General features: G+C 39.8%; 2 protein-coding genes across 3 annotated transcripts; one reads left to right on the forward strand and one right to left on the reverse strand.

The window, feature by feature from the left end:
- The first annotated feature begins 1,313 nt into the window (after nucleotides 1-1,313).
- On the forward strand, nucleotides 1,314-5,097 carry LOC114716267 (transmembrane protein 209-like). Its single transcript, XM_028901250.1, is given in 8 exon segments — nucleotides 1,314-1,603; nucleotides 2,206-2,261; nucleotides 2,361-3,265; nucleotides 3,481-3,679; nucleotides 3,780-3,971; nucleotides 4,120-4,323; nucleotides 4,326-4,495; nucleotides 4,701-5,097. Coding segments are annotated over 8 exon segments (2,055 nt in total). The 5' UTR covers nucleotides 1,314-1,415; the 3' UTR covers nucleotides 4,842-5,097.
- Nucleotides 5,098-6,193: 1,096 nt separating this feature from the next.
- On the reverse strand, nucleotides 6,194-14,754 carry LOC114716234 (E3 SUMO-protein ligase SIZ1-like). Of its 2 annotated transcripts, none has more exons than XM_028901208.1 (17): nucleotides 14,671-14,754; nucleotides 14,322-14,426; nucleotides 13,368-13,448; nucleotides 13,061-13,103; nucleotides 12,451-12,523; nucleotides 11,994-12,150; nucleotides 11,658-11,788; nucleotides 10,875-10,943; nucleotides 9,818-9,905; nucleotides 9,653-9,728; nucleotides 9,431-9,504; nucleotides 9,173-9,280; nucleotides 8,692-8,853; nucleotides 8,499-8,603; nucleotides 8,336-8,416; nucleotides 7,040-8,249; nucleotides 6,194-6,771 (listed from the first exon to the last, which is right to left on the reverse strand). In XM_028901208.1, exons 2-17 carry the CDS (start codon nucleotides 14,343-14,345, stop codon nucleotides 6,632-6,634), a joined length of 2,622 nt encoding a protein of 873 aa, XP_028757041.1. In that variant the 5' UTR covers nucleotides 14,346-14,426; nucleotides 14,671-14,754; the 3' UTR covers nucleotides 6,194-6,631. The 2 variants fall into 2 exon arrangements, with proteins under 2 accessions (XP_028757041.1, XP_028757039.1); XM_028901206.1 differs by having other exon boundaries at nucleotides 14,597-14,737.

The raw sequence follows: 14,754 nt of genomic DNA on the forward strand, positions 1-14,754 counted from the left end.
TACTAACGCACGAAACATCTCAGGAGCTGACACTTTGCATGTCACTTAAAAGTTTGAATGATGTGCGAGTAATATAAATACAATAGTAGCGTGAATTGTAAACAAGTCAAAGATGCACCAGTAATATGGTTCCAAAATGATTTAACTCATTTAGAAGTGTACCTGCAAAGTGGCGCAGGCTTGACTGAGTCCACATCTCACATGACTATAGGGTTTTGCCATTTAGTTTATGAGACCTTGAACTATGGTGCTAAGGGGTCGAGAGGCATCATATTAAGGATAACAAATGGAAAAACTGCACTGGAATCTGAAGAAACACACCAATACAATATGTCTAGACAAGGGGACTACTGGCACCACCACATCCTGTTTCTATCTGCACTAACAACCTTGAGTTTTCCGGTGACAGTACAAGAACAAGCTGCATGAAAGGGCCAAATAACAGCATCTAAAAATCTAAGACCTATCAGATAAAAAATATCCAAGATACAATCATTCTGGAGCATGTAAGTTACCATTCGGCTTGCTCATTGCCAAATGCATCGTGTGCAGTCAGTCATAAAAAATGTTAAAGCAAGTCATCTAAAGTTATTCTGATGACAAAAATGGATGGAATATGAAATGTATTCAACATTCAAACCATCATAATATTATTAAAAAAAAGTTTTATTTCATTAAAACCTTTATTTAGACACCAACGGGCCTCGCACAAACCATCATGGTATAGTTGAAAGAAAAAGGGAAAAAATCTGGAAGATTCAGAAGCTTGCCAAAATATACCTGCAGCATGCCCAAAGCTAGCCCTAAAGCAAGTAGCATGGCTTAGTTCCCTTTCAAAAATGCCTGGCCTGCTTTCCATACTGTCATGTGACCAGAAAGAACCAACTACTAGGTTGTCTGTTATCAGAGGTAGATATTTTTTGGAAGACAATCTAAATATGGAATTCTAAACTTTAAAAGTATTTTGTTGCCAAAAGAAAAGGACTTTGCATTATTCATTTATTATATATTGATGTCGGTCTTATATTAATATTTTCCCAAAAAAGTAAGAAAATGAAGGTGAGAATTAAAAAAGACACTTAGAATATTTTAGAAAAAACATATCACATTAACTAATTTAATTAATATCTTTAACCTACTCAAATTAGTTAATTTTTATATTAAGAACCTAAGCCGTGTTTTTAAATACGATCAGTGCCAGACCGCAGCCCGCTAGAAGAGGAGGGACCATTTTGGAATATTATATATCACTTCTTCGTGGGCTCGGAAAGTTTGAAAATTTTGAATCTGCGTCATCGGTATGCGTCTATCGCGACTGAGTCCTTAAACCTCGGTGATCGGTGGGAGTGGGACTGCCAAATTTTGAAAGGACTCCTCCTGCGTCTGTGCTCCGACGCCTGAAACCCTAAGCCGCCATGGATGCAGGGGCTACCAGAGACAAGACTTCACCTCCACCGAACCCCTCCAAGTTTTACGTCTACCAAAACCCCTCATTCTCTGCCGTTCTTACCGCCCAGAGTCTCCAACCTTCCAGCCACACTTTCCTTTGCATCGTTTCCTTCTTCTCTGCCTCTGCTTTAGCTTTTATCACCGTTCTCTTCAGGTGCTCTGCTGCATTTTCATTCATCGCTTGCCACTTTCACCGCTTCTTTGTAGCAAGAAAGAACTCGGGGGAAAGATAAAAAGAACTTGAAATGAATTGCCGAACTTTTTTCATTTAAGTGACTTCTTTAAACTGTGCCTGCGGTTTCTATAGTAGATCATGCTACCATTAGTTGATCAGTTGATTTTTTCACGAGCTGAATCAATCTCTTGTCGCAGTAGTTCTTTTTGCTTCTAACATCTTGAAACCTTGAAATTACCATGAGGTCGACTTGGACGAAACATATATCTCCGGCAGAGACTAGATAGTTACGGTTTTATTTGAAGTTGTCATAGAAATGTAGTGACTGGTGAATAGGGAATTTGGAGTTCTTCTGCTTTATATTATCTATTATTTGCCCTTTATATCCTATGAATTCATATGAGTATGAGCAAAGAACCAAATTGTTTCCATAGTATGAATATAATTCTATTATGTTTCCTTGTCAGACGTACCTGGATATCATCTGTACAATCGACATCCGCTTCTGACTTCACTCTGTAATGTTACTTAAGGATACTTTATAAGCGACTCATTTATCTAACTAGCTTTGCTTCTTGTAGGGAAAACGGATTCATTGACTTCGTGAGGCTGAAAAATCTTTCTCAAGAGACAGCCTGTAAGATCCTAAGCTCAATTAGTTTTTCCGCCCCTCTTCATTCTTTGGCACGATTGCTTTGAATGCTATATCTCTTCTAATAAATGTCTTGAACATCAGACTGGCTTGCCAAGACTCTGCAGGCTTTTGTGGGTCTCATCTTCGCTGGAACTATATTTGCTCTCCTTAAAGCTATATTTCTGCATAAAGTCAGATATACTGCTGGTGTTCCAGCGATGCCTGCTTCCAAAGTTAGTAGGAATGAGATGTTTCTTACAAAACGTCAATTAGGGCTTCTGGGAGTGAAGCCAAATGTAGAATGTGTTCAATATGAATCAATTAAAAAGCCTCCCAAGTCTAAATCGACACCCATATCTTCAGATTTGCTTGTGCCCCTTCATCAGCCGATTCCCAGTCCTAGTCGTTCACCTCATATTGATGCTGATGGTTCGAATTCTAGTAGGGGAGGTAAGGGACGTCCTATGAGCACCCCTTCTAAGTCACCCTTATCCTCTTTATATCTTGTCCCTGGGGTGACTTCACCTCCACCGTCTCTTCAGAATTCAGCTGGAACGGATTCAGTTATCTCAGGTCCTTGGTCCAATAGGCGAGCCTCTCCTGCTAGTAAGATAACATCAGAAGAAAAACTTGAACAGTTCTTAGCAGTAGTCAATGAAAAAATCGATGAATCAGCAGGGAAGCTGTCTACTCCACCCCCTATCATGTCTGGTTTTGGCATTGTGAGCCCTAATACAGCTACAGGGTCAGCTAATACTTCTGGAACTACAAGGCTAACACCTCTGAGGCCTGTGAGGATGTCACCAGGTTCCCAAAAGTTTAGCACGCCCCCAAAGAAAGGAGAGAGTGATCTCCCTTCACCAATGTCCATGGAAGAATCTGTTGAAGCTTTCGAACATCTGGGCATCTATCCTCAAATTGAGCTGTGGCGTGATCACCTTAGGCAATGGTTCTCTTCGGTTTTGCTGAACCCTTTGCTTGACAAGATTGAGACCAGCCATATTCAGGTTCATTTTTGTCATGATGATTTCTTGTGTAGGAGGCACTAATTTTTGTATATTTTTTTGCCGGGATTCTTTTCACCAGAGAAGTCAAATCAGGCCACCTCCAACTTATTTCGTTTTTACAAGGCAGGTTGGGGGCGTTGGCCCATAATACCAATATCATCTTAGTAGCTAATTTAGTTTTTTTTCCCATGGCCCTGTGATTTTTACGTTTGTAGGTTACGCAAGCAGCCGCTAAACTTGGTATTTCAGTCAAAATCAATCAAGTCGGAAATGATATGCCATCTCTTGGAACCCCTGCTACCTTCCCAACAATTGATAAGACAAAAGATTGGCAACCACAGTTGAATCTCAATGAAGATGGACTTCTTCATCAGTTACGTTCTACCCTTGTGCAAGCCATAGAGGGTTCCACGTGTATGTTGCTTCACATCATTCAGTTGAATTCATCTTTTCCACAGTTTGTTTATATAGGCTAAGTTTTTACAATTTCTTGAATGCCTGTGTTTGCATACAGCCAAGCTGCCTGTGTCAAATTTGCAGCAAGGCCCACAGGCTCAGCAGAATACTATGGTCCCCTTCATGCAGGATTGCCTGGATGCCATCACTGAACACCAAAAACTTCAAGCTTTGGTTAAAGGAGAGTGGGTTAAAGGTTTACTACCTCAAAGCACTGTTCGAGCTGATTACACTGTGCAAAGGATCCGAGGTAATCTTAGAAATGGATTGGTTGCTTAATCAGTAATCCTCATGAGATTCTCTGATAAATTGAAGCTGAACCCTAGTTCGAGTCTGCCATTTGAGCTGCCACACTGATATAGTCTAATTTTTGAGTTATATTGTCTCTATTTAAACAGAGCTTGCGGAAGGAACATGCTTGAAGAATTATGAGTATCTTGGAAATGGGGAGGTTTATGATACTAAAAGTAAGAAGTGGACAACTGAGCTGCCGTCTGATTCTCACTTGCTCTTGTATCTGTTCTGTGCTTTCCTGGAGCATCCAAAGTGGATGCTGCATGTGGATGCCACCTCATATGCTGGGGCTCAATCTAGCAAGAACCCCTATTCTTGGGAGTCCTTCCTCCAAAGGAAAGGTTTCCTGAGAAGTACATTGCTGTAGTATCTACTGTCCCTTCTGTTCTGCATCCAGGAGCATGTATACTGGTGGTTGGTAAGCAGATCCCCCCCATCTTCGCACTGTATTGGGATAAGAAGCTGCAGTTTTCTCTTCAGGTTGGTTGTGGCTGAAATATCATTTTCAGGCTATGGACATGAAATACTACTAACCTTAAAATTAATTCTTTTCTGCATATAGATATTCTCATCGCTTTATAAGAATGCTACATGAAGTACTTTGTTGTGGCCACTAGTGCTTTATTCAGCCCGGCGGGTTGAAATTTTGTTATTGATGTGCTAACAGTCCTAACATTTGTCTCAGGGAAGAACAGCCCTTTGGGATTCCATCCTGCTTTTGTGCCAAAAGATTATGGTTGGCTATGGAGGTATTGTTCGAGGCATGCATCTTGGTTCCTCAGCTTTAAGCATTCTCCCAGTATTGGAAACAGAAAGTGAAGGTTAGGGTGTTTACAGACAAACCATTTTGTATGCTAACATCAGCGTCGTCCATAGAGTAACTGACAATTACATTGCATCCTCGCAAAATTCAATTAGGTTTTTCTTGGACGTGAATTGAATTTCATATGGTTTAGAGTTTGGCGGCGGATGCTGATTTCACCGTGTTTCGGGTCTAACCCTCACGACTCTGTACAATTCAGACCGTGTGAACTTAAACCGCCTGCAATCATACATATCATGTTAGAGTTCGACATATTATATTTATATTATGCATTAAAAATGAATCAAGTCCAAACTCTTCTTACGCGCGCGCGTATTATACGTATTAATACTGATGTGTTGACAATAGAACGACTCAAAAGGATGTGATTTTAAAAAAAGAAGAAAAAAAAAAGCCCCAACGTCCCACAAAGAATAACCAACTACAATGGAATAAAAGCTTTGGTGAACCCAATCAACAAATCCTAATGCCCTAGTTTATTCTAACAAATTAATGCGGGAAAATTTATCAAATCATGAAGACTTAACGTTGAACCGAAACAAAAGACGGGGCTAGGCCCCTGGCGATGGTCAACAATATCTTTGACACACTTGCGCGCATGCCATTGGGCAGATTGAAAACAATAAAGATTCCTCGATTGGTACCCATAGTTTACATCGCTGTAGTTTAAAAATGTCTGATTCCATCCCTACGGTCAAAAAGGCTCCCAAGGTTTCCCGATCCCTCTCACGTGGCGTAACGGCGAGTTAACCATCGAGGACGACGAACCGGACATGTGGCTACTACCATGCCTGCGTCGTGAGATCTGATTACTTTCTCTCTCTCTCTCTTTTTAAAAAAAGCTCTCCATGAATTGCCACTGTAGAAGCTGCGCTTACGCTCCATCAATGCCCACCAAAACACGAGCACGATTGTGTGGTACCATTTGTTCCGGCCTTCACCTTTTCAGCTTCAATTGTGACCCTCCACGCTCATCGGCCAGGCTCCATCAGTCTATCATGATCTGGCCTGGATCTCAAGCAAACCATGATGGGGTCTTAATGATAAGTGCATTGATATTCAGAAGGGTATCAGAAAGAGTGGAGTCATGCCCGGGCTGTGGTAGGGACTAGGTGCATGAAACGGAGAGGGGCTTCGCCTTTGCCTCAGGGGTTGCCTGCCAAGCAACTTGGGCTGCTTTGCCTGAGACTTGCCCGCGCAACCTAAGCCCCTTACCTCGTGATCGCAGTCATCCACAGTTGCACTCGAGAAGGAAGAATTATGGCGTCGCAAGGCAAACCTAAAAATCGATCAGACAAACTGGGCAGATTGTAGAGCAACGAAGCTGTAAGCAAGAAAAATAATCCCGACGCCAATGAGCAACTAAACTTTAAATTTTACTATTGAATCTGATGGCTTAGCATGTACAGGTTATTCGCTCAGCAGAGACAAAAATGCGTATATTAATTCCTAAGGGGAACCGCCCACCTCTTCAATAAGTTCACCCAGCAAATGACCCATTTCTGTACAAGTACCGACACTATACCCCACCAGATCCTCATTGAATATTGAGGAGTAACAGCTTGCGCCTGTCCTGTTAACATGTGTCGGGAACCTTAAATATCAAGTACAAAGAATTGGAAATCTTTACAGCCATCATCTTTACATATAAGGAAGTGATACTCCGCAGATGCAAGCATTTTGGCAGGAGCAAAATGAGCATGAATCTGTTCCACTGGAGATGCCTCAGGCGGCAGCAACTTCCGTTTCACAAAAGACCAGAAACACTTGCAGAAACATGCCGTCTTATACCTCTACTCTGAATCCGAATCGATAGAGAGATACAGGCGGGGCCTTACTGAACGTTTTTGGCGGGGAAATGAGAAGGGGTTATCTGATCTTTGTCTAATCGCCTTGTCAGATCTAGCATCAGTCATACCAAGAAGCAAAGAAGCTGCGTAAGGAGGAATAATCAGTCAAGAAACTTGTGGGGAAAATAAAGCATTCATGATTGCTGGGTCATCACTCTTGTGGCGGTAAATATGCCATAAAGCATTAATGGTTGCTGCGTCATCCTTCTCAGTAGTTAAAATACATTTGTTAATTCAATGACTTAGAGCAGAGAAGGGGGAACTAAAGGAAAGGGGGATAAAAGTGTGACAAAGCACGGAATAAAAGCAGATGTAAAATACTAGTGGTTTCAAGTTGAAAAGAAAACAAACCAGTGTCAGCCATAGCATCTGTGGAAGGTTCTCTGGATGGAATTTGCTGTCTAGAATTCAGACCATTTGGTGTCGTAGCATGGCTGTTGGTACCACTAGCACCACCTCCAAGCCTAAGAGAAATCCAATCTTCATTGCAAACACCATTAGACACATCTGCCTGCTTTCTCAATTCATGCTGCCTAGATGATTCTGCAGGTCTAGTGGGGAGAAATATTTGGAGCGAGGGATCATGTCCAGCAAATGGCAGCCGATTGTCAACTAAACCACCATTTAAATCAGCATCAGACCGACCAGCAGAGGCATCTGGCATGAGAGTATTAGATGCTAAAGTAGCGTCTGGAGCCAATGCAAAACCGTTCAGTGATGTGGAACAATTAGGATCTTGCTGCGAATGGACCAAGGCATCAGACACATCTGCATCAGAAGTGAATAACTGAAATCCTGCACCTGCCTGAGTTCCAGAAGGCACTGACCACATGGAATGCATCTCAAACTCATCTTCATTAGTATTGAAAAGTCCCAAGCAGCCAAGGGTGGGATCTTCTGCATATGAATCGGCAATTCCAGAAGGCGGCACAGGGTAGCCAACACCAACAGTATCAGTTTGATTATTCTTGTAGTCAGTTGCAGAAGATACCAACATGTCGTTCTCTTCCTCAGAATCACTTAGAACAATAACTTCAGCATCAGCAGTGGGAGCAGTCATGTTATTGTCTGCAAACCCATATCCTGAATCAACATTATTAAGATAGAAAGACTCCATTTCCGTCCCATTGTTAGAGAAATCAATATGTCCACAACCACCCTGATTTACGCTAGGGTCATCACCCTCATGGCCACTCCCTGTGGCACTGCTGCTCATGGGAATAACCACCTGTTCATGATTTCCAAAGTTCTCTTTCAATCTATTGCCTGATGATGTATTGGTGTCATTGGGTTTGCTGAAAACCCAAACTCCATCGTGGTTCTTCCTCATGCCAAGTTTTAAACCATTAGGGCTGTCAGAAACACCCTCCTGCTTAATCTGCTTAAATGCATCCACTCTATTGACTTCTTCATCATTAGAAACACACAGCGATCCATCAGGGAAGTGCCATTGTGCAAGATTACCCAAATCCCTGCGTTCAATATCACTCTTAGCCTTAACACGCCAAGAACCATCAGGCTTCACTTCAACCTCTGTCACATCTTCACCGCACTTTTCCATCTGTACCAACAAACCATTCATATAATAACTACTAATTCACAATATGCAAGCTTTCCAAGGACTACTAACCATCAATATGACAATACCTGAGATGTGATACGGTTGAAGTAAGGGTCTATAATAATGTTCTCCAAGGTATAATTTTTGAGACAGATAGGGCATTGCCACTGCATTGATCATTGTAGGTTTCAGCAAACATTAAAGATCACCCCGGGGAGAATCAGACAAGATCCTTTGTCAGAAACTTACCTTCCTTGACCGCTGATTCATTTCCACAAAAACTTCAAGATCAAAACAGCCCATGTGAACACAAGGTTTGAATCTTCCAGCAACCTTCATCCTTGAACCACTCATCTATAGATTTCCCAAGCGTAGACACATTAACAAAAATTTCTGAACTTCAGCTAATACTGAAAGCACCACTAACGAAAGGAAGCCTTACTGGACAACGGAGATTGATGCTAAATGTATCAGAAACAACTTCTAGATCACTGTCACTATCAGCATTATCAGTTGCATTTCCACCACCGACACATCGGCAGACACGTGCAAGAGCATCTTCAAAAGGCTCACCATCAGCCTCCTTTGGAATTATACTTAGGATCTGGATAAGAAAAGGAAACATTAAACGATCTGTAGAATAAAAAGTATGAAGCAGTAGCATGACTATGTAGAAATCAAGGCAGATGCAATTTTTTTGAAATGTAAGCTAAATTATTACGAGTCATGGTGCCCTGACTTGGTTGAATAGGGGTTGCAAATTGGAGTTAATAACTTAATACAGACTTAGCATCTGGATAACAAAAGTAAATCTTAAATGATCTGTAGCAATGAAAATTATGCAGCAGTAGTATACAGCTGGTTTCTTCAAGGCAGATTCACATTATAAAACCACAAGGCATGGTGTTTAGAATGCAAACTACCTGTTGCACGGTCCGCCTTTTCACAATACGAACCCCTAAACAGAAAAGGCGAGCATCACACCCCGTTAAGGAAATCTTGTTTATTCCATCTTTTGTATATGGCGTGATCTGACAAGAATGAGACCATAAGAAATTGGACAAGAGCTATATAACAATGTATGAAATTTGATCAAATGCTTGTGCTCGCTAAAAAGGACAGAACAATAATTGAGCCCCCAATAGAACTTTAGTCACAACCATAGATAACAAGAAACTCACAATTGGACCATCATCTCGACCATTAGCCCCAAGTAACTGTGAACCGGGTCTGTTGATGGCACGAACAGGCACACCTACATGACAAAAAGAAATTCAAATGGGACACTGAGAAGGAAGACCGTGCATTTTCACAAAACATCGTTATTAGAAGCATCCATTAAGCCCCATATAATGCTAATAAAAAACTGGAAAGGTGGTAGAGAGGACCACGACTTAACATACCATTGACCTGTAGATCTGTATACTGAGGCCACTGCATCCTGAATGGGACCTTGTCATTCAGAAGCATACACCAGACCTACATATGACGTCATTCTATTTAAATCAATATACTCATTGGACTTAAGCTTACACATTAAGCTGCTGACACTGGAGAAACAATGTAACCTGAACATCAAATTCTGGTTTAGACACCAAGTCCTTATCTGCTCTCGTGAGTTGAAATGATCGCTCCACACTCTGCACAGGGTTAGTGCTGAACAAGACAAACAGGAACATGGTCAGGTCAATCAACCAGTAAACTAAATTGAAAACTAGATTATAACCACAGAAAAAGATCCATCATGATTGCATGCGATTACGAGAAAGAGTCTATAGAATAAATTTTTTTATGGAGGGAACAACACCTGATAAGAACAATAGAGAAAATCAGAAAACTTCTCATTAAATTAATTTTCCTGGGCAAAACTCCACCTCAACAAAACAAGTAAACATAAAAGCTTCATTTGCACATTAATTTAAATTAATTATGCTTCATGGTGAATAGGATATGATAGCTGATGGTAAATGCAAATACCACGTGTCTGGCAGAAATTTATAGAAAGTACCACCCAAAAAACAGCAAAACAAAAAATGGCGACAACATTTGCTGTAAGCTTGCAGTCATATTAGCGTACAGAACTCCAAACCCAAAAACTAATTAAAAAAAAAAAAAGACTTGCTCAAATAAATGACAGCCCTAGGATCAGATAGAAAACGAGGAGGCGTATCAAAACCGCCCTAAAAAATTGCACTACCACTGAGAATATGACACAGCGCGTTGCAAATCAACAATAACCAACCATAAACTGAGCATTGGACAGACACCTGACAACTTCCAAAGAGTGACAATCGAACACAAATTCTGATGCGGCCAAAACATATAGGAAGTTAAATTCTTAACTTAGTTTCAATTTTCATCACAAACTGACCCTAAACTGACACAAATTCTGGGGAATTTCTTCCTACTGCTGTAGGTGATAATAGGAGGAGAAATCCTATCAATAAGTGCGCACGTATGTTTTCATTTCACTACACTCATTTGTATCTTGAATGCATAAAAGGTAATGAAAAGGAAATTACACGTTAGGGAAAATAATAGACAAGACATTCATTTTGCTAAAGCATATTAACATTCCAAACATTCTTCCTGACTTCAACCAATCCACCCCAGCCACATACTCACCCATCGGTTGGAACATTGGTTGTGGTCAACTTCACGGGAAGCAGAGGATGTGTCACTGGAACCCAAAAACTGCAACAGAACACCAGAAAAAAAACTGAAACTATTGAGAGTCTATCCCCATCAATTGATCGTTCATCAGCTTTTTCCTATTTCCTCAGATAGATAAAGATTTAAATGAAAAACTTCATATCTAGGATAGTAATTCACACTTCTTTCTACAAAGAAATTAAACACAAATGAATGCAAAAAACAACATTTAAGATCATATATCATGCAATACACTGTAATTTAAAAAGCATGTACTACCAATATCATGTTAACCACCAGATAAAAAATACAACTCCCCTCACTTTAAACATACCACTAGAAATTCTAGAAACCTAAAGTCAAAAGCTCCGTTTATGACAGTCACAAATATAAGGACGTTACTTCACCTAACGCCTTTTCATAAGCATAAGATGTTTTCAAAGAATAAAGAAAACACACTATTTGGGTAACGCCGAACTTCAATGGGCCACATAAAGCAATTACCATGTAGTTAGTTGAATCACAACAGAACATGGCACAATTTCAACTCATGAGCCTAGTTCTAGCAGCAGCAGAGAATGGCACAGCTGACAAAGTGAAAATTGACATATTTTGGCAACTCATAACCATTTAGAGTGAAATAGCCTAGCAAGCGGAAAGAAACATTGTGCGCTAAACTAAGAAGGCAACGTATTCAAACATGCCATACCATCAAAACTTGATAAATAGCTAAAACTAGAAAGGAACAGGACATACGGGTCAGCACGACTGAGCCGACAGATCTCACAATGGAATTTATCAGGAACGGGCGGGATGCCTTCCGTAGGTTTATCTGGAATTAAAACACAGCTCATGTGTTGCCACACTTGGCATCTTGCATCCTCACACTGCAATTAGATTTGAAAAATTGCCATAATATACACAATATGTACAGGGCCTTGTAGAAATGTGCTTCAACAAAGAAAAAAGGGGATATCAACTCGAAACTTCTGTAAATCATCAATCAAGCCATATGAACACATAGCACTGAATTGAAAAGAGCATTAATAAACGAGAGAGAAGAGGGGGAGACAGAGGGATTAAATATTACACCTTGATCAGGGCCTCTGTTTCCAGAGAACTTCCACAGAGACACCGAATCTTTGTAACTGACTGCAAGGAATCTTCAATTTCACCTTTAATTTTCACATTACTGCTATCTGACATACCCTTTGATGCCAGCTCAGTTGCTCCCGATATCTGCATCTTTCTGACCAATCAGAAAATGCAGTGTCAGCAAGGGAGCAATAGAAGGAAAGAAATTACAACATGCATGGAGCTGAATACTGCACTTAAACAAGATCTAACAGTAAAATATCAAATTATATAAGTTCCCCAGATTAAGAGTCTCAGATCACTACATGTTTATGAAACATAATAAAATCACAACGTAAAAAATAGCGTTTAACAAACTGTATAGGTTCAACGTAAAGCTCAGGTCATTACGTTTCTGAAACATAATAAAATTCAAGAAGAGAACATCATCAACAACATTGTCTTCAACACTGACCTATACGTGTCATCCACTAATTTTGCCACCTGTTCTTTTCCAACAGCATTCTTTTTAGCCCACAATTTGGAAACTGAGGACAAGGAAGAAAACCATATCGTTCAGACTCTTGGAAAGGGTAACTGAGGAACATCAGCTTAATATTCAAAATTCCAAATTATCAAAATAAACTAGACACCAAATAATTAAAAAGCTCCAAACGTCTTCAATACAACATATGAAGCTTACAACTTTACAACTCTGTCATCAAAGGGCGAATAAGACAAATCAGTTAATCAATAAAAGCAAAGAGCAGGAAAAAGGAAACAAAAATCTGGGGAAAAAAGAATAGCCAAGGTCAAACGAATTTCAATCTGAACTTGACTGAAAGATTACTGCAAATGCCCCAGTAAATGAATTCTAATATTTGTCTCAGATATAACCACAAGAATTGCTTTCCATTCTCTAGACCTTCCAGTCCGCAGATATAACCCAAATTCTAAACTTTCCACATGTAGGATTTCTTCCAAACCAAAAAGCAAAAACACGAACATAATACAGAAATACAAGATAGCAAACAGCCAAAGGTCAAGTCTTCAGCACCAACATGCACCCACCCGCAATTGCTTACCTTGTTCATCTGAGAGAATGGCTAATATCCGATCAACAAGATCCTACATAGATGAGGAGGAGGCATTAACATCATTACACCATTTTATACCTCTAACAAGCAAGAAAGAGAGTAGATGAAATTAACCTAGTAAATATAATTAGCATAATGAACAAATAATGATATTCTTCTACATCACTTGTTAACAAGAAAAAAAAGTAGCTCTTGTGCTCCACAAGAACCACTAACCAGGCAATGAATTTATTAAATGAGACGCAGTTAGCATCACTTTCATAGAAAACCCTTATCAATACTAATTCTGCCTCACCTGCTTCTTTCCCTGTTTTGAAAGGCCTAACTGGGTGAGTACATCTTTGAGCTCTTTTATACGAAAATATGTCAACTTTTCCTACAGGAAAAAATAAATTATAAGATTAGCAGATCAGGTCAGAATAACCCACCACATGTCCCACTGTAAAAGAACTAAAGCAAATAAAATCCAAGCATCCTCAAGTGTATGCTATTAAGATTGCATCTCAAGACACAGTATTATCAAGATCACTTCAATGAAGTAAAAAATCCAATCATTAGGCAAAAGTATTGAACAGAATCACCAACTTATTTATTTTATACAAGGAAGAGGAATAAAAAAAGGAAGTCCTGCCATAACATGAAAGAATCACAAATAACAAAGGGTTATGAAACCAAAAAACTGAGATATATAACTTCCTTCATCGGCATGCGATGTTATGGTGATAAATAAACAAAACTGTGTCACTAGAATAAAAAAAGCACAGACTGTAGCTGGTCGGATAAACTGTTCTTCACCTGTCTGTGAAAATCCAATTTATAATTTTGAAAATTAAAAATTCTTTACGCATCCTAATAGCATTTGGTTCCTAAAAAGTTGTTATTATACTACAAGTCCATAAAAGACAATGAACATCAAATGTATCGTCTTCCTCAATGTTTTAATGAGGAGACATTGGTCATAAAGGTAACAACTTTCGGAACCAGTTACCGTGCGAACTACACAACAAAGAATTGTTTAATACACAGATATAAAATCACAAGAATAAGCTACACTACATGATCGCAAAAACCCACTTTTCCGGCACCTGCAAAAGCCATAAGGTCCACGGTTATAAGGTCATTGAATGATGCGGAAATGGTTGTTGACTAGAGAATTGGTGCGCAGATAAGAACCTCAGTAAATTTCAAAACCCGCCGTTATCCGGTGAACATCAGACACAGAAAAGAAGATAAAAAATCAAAGATATACCTTGCAACTATTGACTAAATCCATCTGCAGGAGCCCAATAATTTAGTACAGAATCTTCAGCAAGAGCGGGGAATCAGCCAAAAATGCCGCGTAAGCTAGAGCAGGCTACCGCCATCAGCAACAGATAAAACCAAATAAACAGAGTAAAAAAAGAAAAAAAAGAACAGAGCAATCAGTCGAATTACATAGCTAAGAAATTAAACTATGAACAACAATTGATCGTTACAATCGGCTAAAAGGAAGGGAAATTTGAGCTGAATACGCGAAAGACCAACCATAGAAACAAATCGAATTCTCGGTGCGCCAGGGAAATGCAATAGACGGTGATGATTAGGGTTTGGAATCTTACGCCGACTCTCCGCTCGACTGTGTTCGCTGGATACGTTTCTTTTTGACCGAGAGAGCCAGCCAGAAGAACCAATCTCCACTTACA

The sequence above is a fragment of the Neltuma alba genome, unplaced genomic scaffold, assembly GCF_004799145.2.
Source record: "Neltuma alba isolate B1F8T4 unplaced genomic scaffold, ASM479914v2 tig00011648_pilon, whole genome shotgun sequence".
NCBI lineage: Eukaryota > Viridiplantae > Streptophyta > Magnoliopsida > Fabales > Fabaceae > Neltuma > Neltuma alba.

Bases quoted from the DNA above. Each gene is read 5' to 3' on its own strand.
- LOC114716234 (XM_028901208.1), bottom strand. From the start codon at position 14,345: ATGGATTTAGTCAATAGTTGCAAG. The intron at 10,944-11,657 runs GTATGTCCTGTT...GTTCTGTTGCAG, and splicing joins CGGCTCAGTCGTGCTGACCC to TTTTTGGGTTCCAGTGACAC. The intron at 6,772-7,039 runs GTTTGTTTTCTT...CTCCTTACGCAG, and splicing joins AGATGCTATGGCTGACACTG to CTTCTTTGCTTCTTGGTATG.